We start from the raw sequence: 16,715 nt of genomic DNA, 5'->3' as shown, positions 1-16,715 counted from the left end.
GAGATATAATTGAGAGATTACAGTATCCAGTAATCAGCCATCATGAACCTCATGATATCACAGTTTAACAGAAGTTTACCACTGAGCTCCATCAGTCTCCAGACATCTGAGGCGTAGAAGAGAATGTGTCAAATACTCAGCATCTCATTTCATTAAGTGGATTAGTCATCCAGGAATGATACAAATGAAAGGAAATGAAAGCAGATACAATATCCTTCCAGTCAGTTATATATTTCTGTTATAAGTATTATATTCCATGCCTTTGCACACATGTCATAGTTCTTTCTGTTTTAGCCATTTAACAGTATATTCGTATTTCCTCATATGATATCAGTGTAATATTACAGTGACTGAGTAATCTGTCTCCAGATTCTATAAGAGTCAGTCTTCTGTCAGTTGTCTGGGTCAGCCTGTGATGCACGATGAAGCTGATCAGAGTAGCTCACACAACAAGACCGCCCAGTGTACTGCTGACCAGTAGAGATAGTGTTAATCCTGCCCTCAACCTATATTCAACACAACCTTTTAAACGGTAATAATATATTATAGTGAACGCTAACAACAATGTTTTCTTATTTGGCAAGTCTCCAAGAGCACTCATCAGTCAAACTAAAATTACCTACTGGTGCATGAACACCTGTGCATCAGTGACGAAGAGACAAGTGAATGAGCAGAGAAGGCAGATAAAGCTAGGACACACAGCCTGAGTAAACCGTGCTTGGCATCACACGTCAGGAGAAATATACGGAGCAGCATGGCTCTAAAATAAGGACAGGACTCACCACGTCCAACTTGTCTGATTTGAGGCGTATGCAGGGGTCCAGTGTTATCTTAGGTTTGGCCCCCGTTGGCGACCTCTGGCTGGTTGAACCTAAAGAAAAGGGAAAAGGAAAAGGAGGTGGGAAAAGGGGGAGGAAGAAGAAGACACATGAAAAATACAGTTGATTTTCTCAAATACAAAGGGGGAAAGCAGTGACCAAGATTTAGAAGTTGTATGAAAAACAGAGTATGTTCGGCCACAGAACACTGAGTAAACAACAGGAGGAGGAATATCATTGCATAATCTGTAATATCAGAGTGGCTGGACAGATATTCTCTGTGGATTTGGTGGAAGTGGGTGGTTGTGGTGATAGGGGAGGTGTGTGTGTGTGTGTGTGTGTGTGTGTGTGTGTGTGTGTGTGTGTGTGTGTGTGTTTGTGATTGCGTTAGGATGGGGGGGTGGTGAAAAGCAGATGATTAAAAAGAGATGAGTGGAGGAAAGGTGGACTGGATGATTATATAGATGGGAGGGCAGACAGCCAATGCCTAATATTAATTTGATGAGTTTGTCTGTCCCAGCTTTGCAATGGGAACCTTTCCTCTGAGTACGAGTTTCTGTGTCTGCACACCCCCTGTTGCGAGGGCTATGAACTCATTTCACTGACTACCCTCGTCCGCGTCCCACCCAAAGGATTTGCACCATCCTTAACCCCAGACTGGTCATGATGATTGACAGATCTGCTGTTGTGGCAACAGCAGATGCTATAAACCCTGGTTAACCTTGGTATAAACCTTTCCACATCACCAATGTGTTGTCATTATAGTACAAACAAAAAACACAACCGAAATTAGCCAGAAGTCAATCTGAAGTAAGGAAACGAAAGAGGAAGTGTCACACCCAACTGCTACAAATATGGTATCTCTGTATGAATTTGCCATCCCTGTGGTGGTGTTCTTTTTTTTTTGTTTCTCTCTTTTCTAGTCTTCCGATCACTCAAAGCTCTTTAACACTACATGACATCATTCACCCATTCTCTAACTAACTAACTAATATTCATACACCGAGGAAACCGCCTACGGGAGCAATTTGTGGTGAATGACTTGGTGGTCCTGTCTCCTTAGAGCGCTGGTTTACAGCAACTGCTCAGAGTCTGCTGACGTTACGGTGTGCATATGTGTACAGAAGATGTTAAAGCAGCTCTCTGTAGAGCTGACTGTACTCCGCTCTGTACAGCCCACTTGTGATGCAGTTATAGTGCAGCAAAAATGAAAAAGATTCAGGTGCCATTTAATGATGCTTTCAGAATCCTGCTCACGCTCCCAAGATGGACAAGTGCAAGTCATATGTTTGTGACTAGTCATGTTCCCACCTTTCATGTTGTAGTATTTTATGTTAAAATTGTATGTGTGGTTTAATTGATTAAAAAGAATGAATCACAAAGATAGTTGAGCCAACACAAAGGGATAAAAGGTATTCGTCTTGTTTTTGCATGTCTAGAACATGTAACTAAAGTGTGTCGGTGCATCTGTGTGCATGTGCAAACACAGCTCTTTGCTTTCATGGCAATTGATATTGCATGTTTTAAAACATCTTTCACATTTTAGTTAGATATAGAAACTTTTTTTTCCTCAACTACAAATCTTTTGCACACATAAAGAAATAAACCATTTCATGGGTTTACAAAAGGTTGTATACAACCAGGCACTGAAATGATTTGTATTATAAATTGACAAGCGTATCGACCCTCAAGGTTAAATGTTTGAACTCACAGAGGCTCCACCTTCTACTGGACTCTTTGTGTGCACTGTCCTCCAATTACAAGCATGTATTCGGCCACTAAAAACCATCTGCACTGGTGTTGCAGATCCAGACGGAAAGAGCGGGATCCATCATTGCCTGTTACAAGGTAAAGTGGTCTTTATGTTTCACTTTCTTTGATCAAACAGGAGCTAGCTACTAGCGTTAGCCAGCACAACAGTTAACTTGATGGACTGTAAGCTAACGGTGTAAATGGATTTGGACTGTTGGACTTGGGGGCGTGGCAGCAGCAAGACGCATCGGTGAAGAGATTGGAGGACTCTGCTCTGGTGACACAGCTTTGGGACTCGCTGCCTCAGACGTACCATAGAGTCCAGTAGAGGGGGCGGAGTCTGTTAGAACGAAGGCTACGATGTTGTAACCCAAGTTCTACAGGCACAGGCAGAGCCCTCTACCATGGGGGTGTAGGATGGAAGATAGCGGTGTGTGCTGCCTTATATACTGTGGGTGCTGCACATTCTTCATTGGGGGAATGTTGCTTGTGATTGGAGGAGAGCATTAGCCATAGAGTCCAGTAGAGGGTGTGAGTCGGCACTTTATACCTTGAGGGTCAATATGAGAAGTATCACGCATAGAAAAATGATAAATGGCCTGTGCTTAGAGAACTAGGGTTACAATATTGTAACTTTTGTTCATTGTCAAACTGTTTGGCTTTACAATATACAGACACGTCGGATTCACACTTGACCTCTGCAATCATTACATATACAGTAGGACCCCAGATTATAATAGTTGCATGCAAAAAGGGTTTTACAGTTATGTTTATCTCCCTAACAGGATTATACGTCTTTGATGACCTGTGGCCTTAACACTGCATGAGAGACAAGAGAGGAGAGGTCAGAGAGGTCAGCTGACTCAGGGAGACGAGTGTGCATATGTTTAAGTATACGTGTGTATGACCCAGTGGTATCAGTGGGGTGAGGAGGCCTAAGTTGAAGCACAGATGACTACCAGCCCACCACCTTCAACCCTGCTTCCCATAATTCAACAGGAATGGTACCATACAGAAATGAATTATTGGCAGGAGTCAATTTCACTCTTTAATAAAAACAATAATATATCCAGCCAGTATTTGTATCTGCTCACCTCCCCACAGACTGCTGACATTTCATGGCTAGCAACTGGCTTAACCAATCGCAGCCTGGAGGGAAGCTCAGTGGTCACAGCACCTTGGAAATAACCTTGACTGGGGTAATCCAGGCCAATAGGATTGGGCCAGGATATCAAGTGGCTCTGAGCTGGGACCTATGGGCGACCCTCAACCCGAGAGCTGCTGGTCTGTTTGAGATCTTTCAATTTGATCATCAAGCACTTTCTCTTCAACTAGAAAGGACTCTTATTTTCAGTATTTAGGTTCTTCAGCAGAAATATGTTCCATGTGTGCTGGTTGGACCCCAGTAAAGCCCTTGTTACACCTGTTATTAAAATTCAATTCATCTAACAAAGCTTAACTGAGGTTATGTTATTATTAGATTAAATGAGGTTCCAGTTGGCAGTTGTCAGCAGAATTGTATGTCTCGAACAATCATTCTATAGGCTGATACTGTATTAGCATGGACTCTTGATCTTATAAACACAATACCAAAACACCTGTCACACATGCATACAACAGAGAACGAGAGCATCTGAAAGAGATTCTGATTAATCATCATCCATGAGCTGCGAGTGTCAGGACTGCGCCGTAGGACCCCAGGACATCCAGCAGATGGTGGCAGAGTGCGCCTTAATTAGGTTTTGTGGACTGATTGGACTTGGCTCACCTTAAGTGGGTTCACCTGTGTAATTGCCTCAAGTGTATTTAAGGCGTGTCTGTACCTGGCCCTTCGTTCGAGCCTCATGTTTTCTTGACACGTCTGTTCCTGTGTTTTCCCTCTGTGGGATATCTTATTAAATTCTACCTCTTTTTGGCTCCTGAACTCGGCGTTTTGTATCTACACTCAGTACCTTCAAGTTGCACGTGACAGTAGGCTCGAACCACCAACATGAGTGTAACAGGCGCCGAAGGAGGAGACGTCAGCCTAGCCCAGGTGCTCGGCGCTGTGGAATCCCAGGGAACCTCGATCCAGCAGATCCAAGCCTGGATAACCCAGCAAATGCACCAGCCGAACGCCCCGGCTGCCAAGACGTTCCTACAGAAACCAGAGCGGTATGACGGCACTCCAGAGACCTGTCAGGGATTTTTGACACAGTGTGACCTGTGTTTTGTCATGCAGCCTGATCAGTTCCCCTCAGAAAAAGCTATGGTCGCTTTTATGATTTCGCTGCTAACCAGTAGAGCTCTAGTATGGGCTACTGCCCTATGGGAGGCATATTCCCCACTTTGTGCTAATGCAGTAGAGTTCTCCAAGACACTACGCCAGGTTTTTAACCACCCAGTGAGTGGCAGAGAAGCAGCACGCCGCATCAGCTCGCTCCGCCAAGGAGCTAGACCTGTGTCTGAATATGCCATAGAATTCCGCACCTTGGCAGCTGAGTGCAAATGGAACAATGAAGCACTTTTGACCACTTTTTACAATGGCCTGTCTGAGGCGGTCAAAGATGATTTGGCTAGTCGGGAGTGGGGGGTCACTGTAGATGAGCTCATAACCACCTCTATCTGCCTCGATCAGCGCATACGCGAAAGGAGGCGTGAGCGCAGGCTTCCCAATTCGGCACCTCCCCAAGCGCATTCACCACTGGGCGCGTCGGGCCCCACTGCTCAGCCCGCTCAAGCGGAGGCAATGGAGGTAGGCAGGTACCGCATTACACCTGCAGAACGAGAGCGACGCCGCAGAGAGAGATGCTGCCTTTACTGTGGAGGAGCTGGACATTACCGGGACCAATGTCCCCAGCGGCAGGGAAACGAGGATGCTCATTAGGAGGAGGGGACAGCGTAGTGAGCAATTTTGTCCAATCTCAGTACCCCAACCCAGTTAAGCGCCTCTGCCTGAGGGCTCGACTCACCTGGACCCCAGAGAACCCGGAGAACATCCCTATCACGGTGCTGATCGATTCAGGCTCAGAGGAAAACCTGATGGACTCTGCTCTGGCCACACGCCTCGGTCTACCTACCAAGGCCCTTCCCAATCCTGTGAAGATCCAGGCGCTCGACGGACGACCCCTAGGCTCCGGTAAAATTGACTTCATGACACACCCCTTACTACTGCAGATTGGGTCACATACAGAGACTGTTTCTTTGGCTTTAGTCCAATCCCAACATGATAGAGTAGTACTAGGGTTTCCCTGGCTTCAGAAACACAATCCCCAGTTCAACTGGTCCACTGGCGAACTTTTATCATGGAGCCCAGAGTGTATCTCAGCCAAACATGTTACACCTGTGATGAAGTGTGCTGTTGCCTGTTCATCCTCTGAGCTCTCTTCAGTCCCTGCAGAGTATCATGACCTAGCTGAAGTATTTAGTAAGACTAGAGCTACAGCACTTCCTCCTCACAGACCTTTTGACTGTGCCATTGACCTGTTGCCTAACACTATTCCCCCCCGGGGACGACTATACCCTCTCTCCAGCCCCGAGACTCAGGCCATGGAGGACTACATTAGCGAGTCTCTTAAGAACGGGCTTATTAAACCTTCAACTTCACCAGTGTCAGCAGGATTCTTTTTTGTACCCAAGAAAGATGGTGGTCTACGACCATGCATAGATTACCGAGCACTGAACAACATCACAGTAAAGAACAAATATCCGTTGCCACTCATGTCTTCCGCTTTTGATCTTCTTGGAGGAGCTACAGTGTTCACTAAACTAGACCTGCGGAATGCTTACCATCTGGTCCGCATCAGAGAGAATGATGAGTGGAAGACTGCTTTTAGCACCCCCAGTGGACATTATGAATACCGGGTAATGCCATTTGGTCTGACCAATGCTCCTGCTGTGTTCCAAGCCTTTGTAAATGAAGTGCTCAGGGAGTTCCTCAACCGCAGTGTGTTTGTTTACCTCGATGATGTGCTAATTTTTTCCAAGTCCCTCACAGAACATCGCCAGCACGTCCGGCAGGTCCTCCAGCGGTTGCTGGACAACCAGCTCTTCGTCAAACTGGAGAAGTGTGAGTTCCACGTTACCCGCACCTCCTTTTTGGGGTATGTCATCTCCCCCGATGGAGTAATCATGGACGACTCCAGGGTGCAGGCTGTACTGGACTGGCCGGTTCCCGCCACTCTCAAGCAGGTACAGCGTTTTGTGGGGTTTGCTAACTTTTATCGCCGTTTCATTCGAGGCTTCAGCTCCATAGTAGCACCTATCACAGCAGTGGGCCGGGGAGCCCCAACCAAACTCAGATGGACCCCGGAGGCGCAAGCGGCGTTCGAGCATCTCAAGGCTCAGTTCACGTCAGCCCCACTGCTGAGGCACCCTGACCCTGCCCTTCCGTTTGTGTTGGAGGTGGATGCGTCCAGGTCTGGTGTTGGAGCTGTGCTGTCCCAGAAATCAGGTATGGACAACAAGACGCACCCATGTGCCTTTTTCTCTCGCAAGCTTAGTGACGCTGAGAGGAACTATGATGCCGGTGACAGGGAGCTGTTGGCCATCCTAAGGGCACTTGAAGAATGGAGACACTGGCTGGAAGGAGCGCGCCACCCATTCACAGTCATCACGGATCATAAGAACCTCCAGTACATCCGTGAGGCCAAGCGCCTGAACCCCCGACAAGCCAGGTGGGCCCTGTTTTTCACCAGATTCAGGTTTATCATCACGTTTCGCCCCGGCACCAAGAATGCCAAGGCTGATGCCTTATCGCGCCAGTATGACGCCAACGTTACTGACCCGGTCCCTGAGTGCATCATTCCCCCCAGCTGCGTGGTGGGACAGGTGACGCTTGCCCTGGAGGACGCCGTCCTGCGTGCGCAAGAGGAGGATCCAGGTCCTAGTGGAGTACCCCCGGGCCGTCTGTATGTCCCGCTCAACGCCCGCTCTGAAGTTCTACAATGGGGGCATGACTCACCAGTGACGGGCCATCCTGGGGCTGCCCGCACGATGGAGCTAGTCAGCCGCCGCTTTTGGTGGCCACGCATGAGAACTGACATTGAGGAGTATGTTCACGCATGTTCTGTTTGTGCTACACAGAAGTCAGGAAACCAAGCCCCGGCGGGCCTGCTCCACCCCCTGCCGGTTCCTTATCGGCCATGGTCCCACATCTCAATGGACTTCATCACTGGCCTACCACCTTCTGACGGTAACACAGTGATTTTTGTAATTGTGGACCGTTTTTCCAAAGCAAGCCACTTTGTCCCACTACCTAAGCTGCCGTCTGCGACGGAAACCGCTGATTTGGTGGTCCGAAAGGTGGTGCGTCACCATGGCATCCCTAGTGACATTGTCTCTGATAGAGGGCCCCAATTCATGTCCAAGTACTGGAGTGCATTTTGGTCCTTGTTTGAAACGTCTGTCAGTCTTTCATCAGGCTACCATCCGGAGAGTAATGGACAGACGGAACGCGTGAACCAGGAGCTGGAGAAATACCTACGCTGCATGGTATCATCCAATCCGGGTGCCTGGAGTCGAAAGCTGGTGTGGGCTGAGATCGCCCACAACCAACTGAGTGGGTCCTCCACTGGTATGTCGCCTTTTGAGGTGCAGTACGGATATGTCCCGCCATTTTTTCCCTCTCAGCAGTCCGAGTCAGCGGTCCCCTCTGCGGATGCTGCTGTGGCCAGATGCCGCCAGGCCTGGAAGAAGGCCCGTGCTGCGCTTACACGCGCCACCGAAACCCATCGGATCCAGGCCAATCGCAGGAGACGGCGCGCCCCGACGTTCCGCCCTGGACAGAGAGTATGGCTCTCCACCAAGAACCTGCCTCTGCGCACGGACTCCAAATTCACTCCCCGGTTCATCGGTCCGTTTCCTGTGGAGAGGAGGATCAACCCGGTGGCTTACAAACTCAGACTTCCTAGGACTCTCCGGGTGAGACCAGTGTTTCATGTCTCTTTGCTGAAACCTATCTTCTCCTCGCCCTTGTCCAGGCCTGCCCCACTGCCGCCGCCCCCGCGGGTCGTCGCTGGTGGCCCTGTCTACACCGTCCGGAGGCTGCTGGATTCCCGGCGGAGGGGGCGAGGCCTTCAGTACCTGATTGACTGGGAGGGCTACGGCCCAGAGGAACGCTCATGGGTGCCCTCACGGCACGTCCTGGATCCTGCCCTCATCCGTGCCTTTCACCGTGCACACCCTCTCCAGCCTGGCCCACCTGGAGGTGGCCGTCGGGTGGGGGGTACTGTCAGGACTGCGCCGTAGGACCCCAGGACATCCAGCAGATGGTGGCAGAGTGCGCCTTAATTAGGTTTTGTGGACTGATTGGACTTGGCTCACCTTAAGTGGGTTCACCTGTGTAATTGCCTCAAGTGTATTTAAGGCGTGTCTGTACCTGGCCCTTCGTTCGAGCCTCATGTTTTCTTGACACGTCTGTTCCTGTGTTTTCCCTCTGTGGGATATCTTATTAAATTCTACCTCTTTTTGGCTCCTGAACTCGGCGTTTTGTATCTACACTCAGTACCTTCAAGTTGCACGTGACAGCGAGGGCTTGAAGTAGATTTTCATTTGTGTTTGAACAGCAGCTGCTATGCAGATTCACTGAGGATAAGAGGGAGGATGGAACAATAAGGACATACACTCACTTTTATCAGGAGGGAACTTTTTCATGATCCCTCACATTCCTGTGTGATTGGAGGTCCCCTGCTGTGCTGTGGTTTCTATTAACTCTCATCCTCTCCTCTCCACTTAATCCATAATCTCTGTGAGGGAGTAACTGTTCGCCGTTCTTCCACTCTCGGATCAGATGGGTTTATCTAACATGTTTCAGATTTAATGGACTTCCAGGACAAACCACTGAAAGTCTCAACTCTGATTTGGCAGGCGTTTAATAGTCCTTTAAAGGTTATTTCATGGCATAGCTGCTTTGTTAAACTATATAACACAAGTAAAGAAGATAGTGAGAGTGGTGGATGATGATGGTGGAGAGAATGTGATGGATGTTATGGTTAAAACCAAGAGCAGTCATCATCAGGACAAAGATGCCAGATAATTGGAGCTCTCTGCCTACCGATCGTCTGGGGACGTCTAAATGCAAAGTTGTTGCCTGAACGACTGCTAATAAACCCACGGCCCTTATATGTCCTGGATTCAGACAGGCCAATCACAAGCGTTTATCTACATATGTGGGGACACGTGGGAATAACGTGTTGTTATTGGTCAACGTCGTCTAGCACAGGCCTGATTGGAAATGTTGCTCTCCCCCTGTTCTCCAAGACAGTGTTTGTTTTTAACCAATGAATATGTTTTACTGCACATGTGACAAACATCAACTAACTTTGAAGAAGTTTTCTTCAGTGACTGCAGCTGAGACATCCCATAATGTACCCAGTTTTAGTAAACAAGTATCACTGTGTATTGTTTAAGAGCAGAATGCTGGCATATTCTATATTTCTCTTATTGTCATGAAAAATGAAAAACCCTATGAAAAAACAAATCACACCCAACAATGTGTTATGCTGCGTTCACACCGGTCGCGTTGATTTTTTGACGCGCGTCGAGATTACATACAAAGTCTCTGCACAGACGCGATGAAATGCGATTATTTCGCAGAAGTTGAAAAATGTCAACTCACGCGTTGGCGTTTTTGCGTTGGACTCCGGAAAATCGCCAACGCGCGAGTTGAAATTTTTCAACTTCTGCGAAATAATCGCGTGACGCTGTGGCGCGATAGCCTATCAGCGTTGAGTTGCTCCCCCTGTCATCACTGGCTTCCTGCCGTTGTTGAATCAGGAAATAAATCCTGTAGCCGTCTGTGTTCACCCAGAGCTCTACGATACCTCATATCAACAGAGACCAGACCAAACTATGTGTATACATGTGTGTGTGTAAACCATACGGTACAAACAATGAATAGACGCTGCCGTATTTACGTCTACGTGACGTTATTGAGTGCTGGTGGAGCTGCTACGATGTTAGCATAGCCTAGCACCGATCCATCAGAGCTCCATTGAGAAGACCAGTAACCTACAAATCGGTATCATTACGTAGTTATTTCGGAGTCCCTTTTTGTCGGAGAAGACATGCTGAAGTAGTCAGCATATGAGAGTTGGATTATACTGCACCAGTTGTGTGAGGGTTTGTAAACTGATGTTTTCATGTAGTTTGGCTGTTGTTGATTTATTGCTCATTTACTTTAATGCACCAATACTTTTTTCAGTGTAAAATATGAAGAAGATATGAGAGAAAAACAACGTTTTCTCCAAGAAGTCAAGGTAACACACGGTTCATAACTGTTTTACTAATGATCCCAAAAGAGTCTCTGCAATGTGAAATGGTTCTTAGAACTTCGCGCTGTGAACTAACAGCCCAATCTGCTCAGCAGCAGAGGCAGAGGAACAGTTGAGATTATATATAAGAAAAAATGAAGGGAAATGAAGAGGGAGTGAGCTTTACCTGAAATATCAATATCTGGTGGGCAGATGTCAGGAGAAGGTGAGGACACTGGGACTGGCTCCTCTGTACAGGTCTACAAAGGACAATTGATGACACAAAAGATGACGTTAGGTCCTCAAAGGTAGGGCTCTGAAAGGTCTAATGCAGGAGGTCTCAAAGAACCTTATTTACCAATCACTGCACAGAATGGAGATCACTTTGTGTCATAGAGTCACTTCAGACTTGAACTGAAATGATCATTTCAACATGCATGTTTTACATTAAGATTGTTAAATCATTTTAATTCAAAATGCATTCGTCATTCTATTTTCTTTTTTTTAAAGCTTATCAATATATTGATAGATCATCATAAACATGAACTCTTTATAAGTATTTTCTTATTACAAAGGCACACTCTGAGTTCCACATAGAACATGGTCTCAAGACCTCGTTCCTCAAAAGCCTCTGATCAATTTATAATCTTCCAGTTCAATGTGAGTCAGCCGATAGAGGAGTGAAGATGTGTTCTATAGACAAAAGCCTTGTCATTTTTGGTTCACTGTGAAATGTTGCTTATGCGGTTTCATAATTGTTTCTGTTGTAATTAGAATAACTGCCTTGCGGTTGTTTACCTCCACAAACCAGTCATGTTGCAGTTCAAATCCATGTCTGTCCAAAATGTCATCACTTTATCATTTTATCTATTTCAACATTTGTGTGAAATTGTCCTAATTAGCATATGAACTGTGGAGTTATTGCCAAAAATGTGTCTTGTGAGGTCACAATGACTTTTGACCTTTGTCTACTAAATTCGAATTAGTTCATCATTGAGTCAAAGTGGCCGTTTGTGCCAAGTTTGAAGAAATTCCCCCCAAGCGTTCCTGAGATACCGCGTTCACAAGAATGGGACGGACAGACAAACATAATGCCTTCGGCCATGGCTGTCGAACTCAGAAATCCAATGATAGAATATCCAAAACCTTGACATGTTCTGGTATGTCTGGTATGTCTGTTTCTGATGCCTGAAACAAAGCATAGCTGACCTCAGGTGATCTGATGTGGACTTTTAGGCGTCCAGAGTTGTAGCTGTTGCCTGTGGCTCGCTGGACCCCATTGTGGAGAGATGTGCTGCTGGGAAAAAGTCCTTTCCCTGGGATAAAGGCTATCTCCACAGCACCGTCTTGGCTGGAGACCCAATCCATAAAAATACAAAGACTTAATCATGTACACAGTGACGTACATAAAAGCAGAGGAAAGAGGGACGACTGTGGCAATGTGTGCAGCTGACTAATCCCTACTGAGATCACAGACGTTACTCACTTTGAGTTCTACAAGAACCACTCACCTTAATTTGACTTTGTTCAGCATGCTTTTGGCCTCTTCGTGGGTCACACCTATCAGGGACTCCTTATTAACGGCAATGAGCTGATCTCCAGGCCTCAGACGTCCGTCCTGCACAACAGAGACAGAGCCTTTAGTCATGCTGAGCTGAAGAACCACACAGGTAACCTATTTTCCTTTGACATCTCATTCTGTTAACAGATTGCTAAATCTTCTTGACTTGAGAGTTTGGGCCAAGTATCACTGCACTGCATAAGCTAACAGCGAGACAGCTATTGACGGCTGTGTAGGTAATGGTTACTAGCTATAGACCTCAAAGACAAGACCAGTGCTGGTCGATAAGGCAAGTTTTTCTTTTTGACAGTAAGTGGGCGGACCCAGTCTCCATTGTATGTCTACATCTAATTGGTTACAATCCTCGTCTTTGCATAGACCGGATATCACTCTGACACACACGCTAGGTCTTGACACCGGTCTCGATACCAAGACCGATCTCGAGGACTACAACACTGATAGTGTGTGATAGTAATAAAATAATATCTAAAGAGACAATTCAACCTGTAACTCTGATTGTGGGACACGGATCAGAAACATAAGTGTTTGAAACATACTGCATTCCAAGTGTTATGTTCTGTGGCATAAAAGAGAAGATTCCTCAAATGATAAACAAACACTCCAAAATGAAACAGTAGTCCATATGTGGGGACCAATGACGTTTGCAAAGTGATTATTAGTGGACCAAATGTCATCAGAGGGATCACCAGGTTCAGCGGACTCTTATCACGGAATACCTTTAGTCTGAAAAGGATCAACTACATTGGTAACTTCGATCTGTTCTGGGTTCATCTACCTCAGGGAAGGTATAGGGTCTGTTAGCGTCCACTTAGAACCAATTCAATTAGCATGACAAGGTTTGATCCCATCAACCATATAACCTTGGAGGAAATTGTGCAACATCTGAAATTTAACTCCAGCTTTAATATACTCCCAACTGGCTTTTTCATAGATGTTTTTAACAAAGACAAAAAAACAAGGATACCTCACTAATGACCAATTACAGGCCTCCCTTCTTTAAATTAAATAATTGAAAAGACTGTTTTCCTGCAACTTAAAAGCTCTAACAAAATGTTTTCATCTTTTCCAGATTTCTGACCCTCTGTGTTATTGTGTGAATGAACACAGACAGTGGAGTCTTGTCATTTGACACGTTCAACCACAACATATTACTTGACAGACTGGAAAACTGAGTGGGACTTTCTGCCACAGTGACTACTTTGTGTTGATCAGTAATTACATACTGTATCTGAGCGTACTGTAGCAGAACAGAAATACACAGAATAGCCCTTTTCCAACCTGACAGGAAAAGAAGGTGGGGAAAGAGAGGCTAAATGAGACACACCTGTGACACACCTGTGGGGAAGGGGAAAACCAATCAACTCACCAAAGCTGCATGGAGGAGAAAAAAGAAAGGAGTGAGAGTGGCTAATGAAGTTATTATTCAGTTTCTGGACCTGTTAAGCTCAAAATAAGAAAATGTTGACGAACACTGAACTAAATCGGAGAAGCAAGGATCCGTGAACCGGCTGGATACACAGAGCTTTCTAGGAGGACAAGGCCTTACTGGAGGTGTGCTGATCCCGGGAGCAGGTGGTGAACAAAGAATCGTGTTCCGCTACAGCTTGGACCAGTTTGAGGCCTCCTTAACTTCGGGGATTCATCAAGCTAAGTCCCTTTACCTGACACTCTCTAGGCTTCTCCTTCTTCTCCAAGAACACTTACACACCCTGAAATAAACTGAACTGAATGGAACTGAAATGAAATCAACTATATTCCCTTAGCTTTGGAACGGAACTACAACCCCCAACCCAACACCCACACACGCATGCCACTCAAGACCTTATCACTTGCACATAAACTATTGTTGGGAACTAAAGGAGCGTGTTTGGGTTATCAGCATTTAAGAAACTGAATTCTTGACATCAATAGAATTATTGATGTATGTAACAATTATTAATGATTATTAATAACAATGGGCACCACCCTGCGAACAGGGACCAATAACCAAACGATAAAACTAAGTCTCATAATTAGTAGTCACTCATAATGTCAATAGTCTGCGTATGACTACACATTCAGTGACAGTGAAGGTTTTTAAGTTCGAGCACAGGCTACTACATACAGTCTTATCAAATACATATGCACAAGTAATCACAGACGACTGCTCCTGAAAGTATAACAGAGTTTATTAAATCAAAATAATAAATGATCAAATCAATTAATATTGCAACCAACAAACGTTATCATACAATTTGATATGCCTAAACTAAAGAATGAATAAAATGGATGAGGGTGTATGTCTGTGTGTGTGTGTATGTGTGTGTGTGTATGTGTGTGTGTCTGTGGGTGAAAAGGAAGGAGAGTCTTACAGCTACGCTAAAGACTACAAAGATGGCGGCGTCGAGTGACGCGGGCCAAAAGGGGAGGGGCCTTAAGATACTACAGCTAAAAACTACAAAGATGGCGGAGTCGAGTGACGCGGGCCAAAATGGCAGTGAGACTGCTGTACGTAATCACGTGTGCCTGGGCAGCACGTGTGTTGTGAGGCGATCGTTTGAACGGGGTTTCCCCAGGGGCAGAGATAGGAGCTGTGTGTGCGTGTTACGTGAGAGGAGGAAGAAAGGAAAAAAAGGGGCGAGAACTCGACGTGCGTCACACTTCGGCGTGCGATGTTGTAGGGAGCCTGAGTTTGCTGGTTCTATCACGCATAAGTATACCGCTGTCGTCTTTGAACTGCCGGTAACATATGCCGTGATAAACCAAGCACCTCAGCTCACTCACAGAGTCGAGTTAATGAAAAGAGAACTCCCACACGGAGTGGAAGACAATGAATGAAAATAATCCCAAATAAACAGTCATAGCAGTTAATACACGAATACAGCGGAGCTTCTCTCGTCCGCGAGGAGTTGCGCAATATCTCGATATCACGCGACAGTAACTTAAACACACAAAAACACGGGAATATCAACATATAAATGAATGACCTGAATTAAACTTACGTTAATTTACGTTAAGCTATGCCCAGATGCCATGAATCTTACTTGTCGATGCTTCGTTGCAACGTGGAAGTGTGTTCGTGGCAAAGCGGTCCTTTTTCCTCGAGAGGAAGGGGGGGGGGGGGGCTGCTTCTCAGCGCGGCGTTTGAGCTGGCGCTGTTTCGGTCCGTCGTGGCGTGAGCTCGTTCTGGAGCGAAACGCAGACGTGATCAATCCTCGCTGCAGGGGGGATGATCTAACTTCGGCTGACGGCGTGATCCGTGCGTCTTACCGGGAATCATCGGTCAGGAGAGGATTAGGCGTCTTCCTGCCGGAGTGTGCACAAAAAAGAAAAAGAGGCGAAAAGCAGAGAACAGATCGCTGAAGCAGATTCGTTATCGCGGGCTGTTTCGTCCAGCGAAAGGCTTGTCAGGGTTTGAGGGTTTGAGGGGCTGTCGCTTCCTCGTGGCCTCCGTCGTGCTGGAGGGGGGAGGAGAGGCCGATGTGTCTTCATGTGTCCAGGACGAAGGTCCAGGCGAAGAGAGCGTTTGCGTGCCTCCTGCTACCCCGGAGGGAATGTTGGAAAAAGCATTGAGGTGGGGGAAGCAGGTAGTTTTGTAGAACATCGGTTGAACCACAGGGGTCCTGGGGCCTCTTGGCCTTCGGCCAATGAGATTGCAGCGGTGTTCTCAGGTTGCCATGGTTTTTTGGGGGGGGGGAATTTACACCAGAGTGTGAAATTCCTCCCAGAGGAGGCTTGCTCTCATCGAACTACAAGTCAGGATGAGACCTTTGCTTGAAAAAGTTAAGGCCTGATTCTCTTTGTCCACAGCACATATTGAAGCCATTTGGTCAGACCCCAACACTATTGACATTCACCTGGACTCCTCATTCATTTTGATTACTTAATGAACATTTGATTTCTATATCTGGACTCAGACATGTGGTTTATTTGATTTAATTAACTTTTTTGTGTTTAATTCTGTATTTGAAAAGACACTATCCGTTTTGATTTGATTTATGATGTGTGCGTAAAATACACTTGAAATGCATTAATTGGTTGAGTTTTGCTTACGTTGCATTTTGTAGCCGGGTTAGCAGGCTAGTCGGGTTAGTTCTCTCTCTAACTGTTCGCAGTGATATATTTTTATTAAATTGACAGGGTAGAATTTCTATTATTCTCCTGTCTGGAGCCCAACGTGTACTTTGAATAGTTGTGAGAAAAACCTACGCTACAGTATAAAAGTGATATGTGGAGTACCCCAAGGATCCAGTCTGGGGCCTCTTCCATTCAACATCTACACGTTCCACTAGTGCAAATGTCTTACAATAATTATGTGGACAACACACAGATTTACAATATCACTTGCTGACT

The 16,715-nt window shown here is 46.2% G+C and overlaps 1 protein-coding gene across 1 annotated transcript in view; it reads right to left on the bottom strand.

The window, feature by feature from the left end:
• LOC306787528 (syntaxin-binding protein 4) overlaps positions 1-16,715 on the bottom strand; it is a gene marked incomplete at its 5' end in the record, with an annotated part of 100,226 nt that overhangs the window by 10,130 nt on the left and 73,381 nt on the right. Inside the window, 4 exons of the mRNA XM_079282691.1 lie at positions 783-871; positions 10,989-11,061; positions 12,011-12,152; positions 12,313-12,419. Of these exons, the coding sequence (XP_079138817.1) occupies positions 783-871; positions 10,989-11,061; positions 12,011-12,152; positions 12,313-12,419 (411 nt within the window). The remainder of the gene's footprint in view (positions 1-782; positions 872-10,988; positions 11,062-12,010; positions 12,153-12,312; positions 12,420-16,715) is intronic.

Source organism: Melanostigma gelatinosum (assembly GCF_949748355.1).
Source record: "Melanostigma gelatinosum genome assembly, chromosome: 13".
Classification (NCBI taxonomy): domain Eukaryota; kingdom Metazoa; phylum Chordata; class Actinopteri; order Perciformes; family Zoarcidae; genus Melanostigma; species Melanostigma gelatinosum.
The sequence above is the reverse complement of the archived record's forward strand: the minus strand, read 5'-3'. Positions and strand labels throughout refer to the sequence as shown.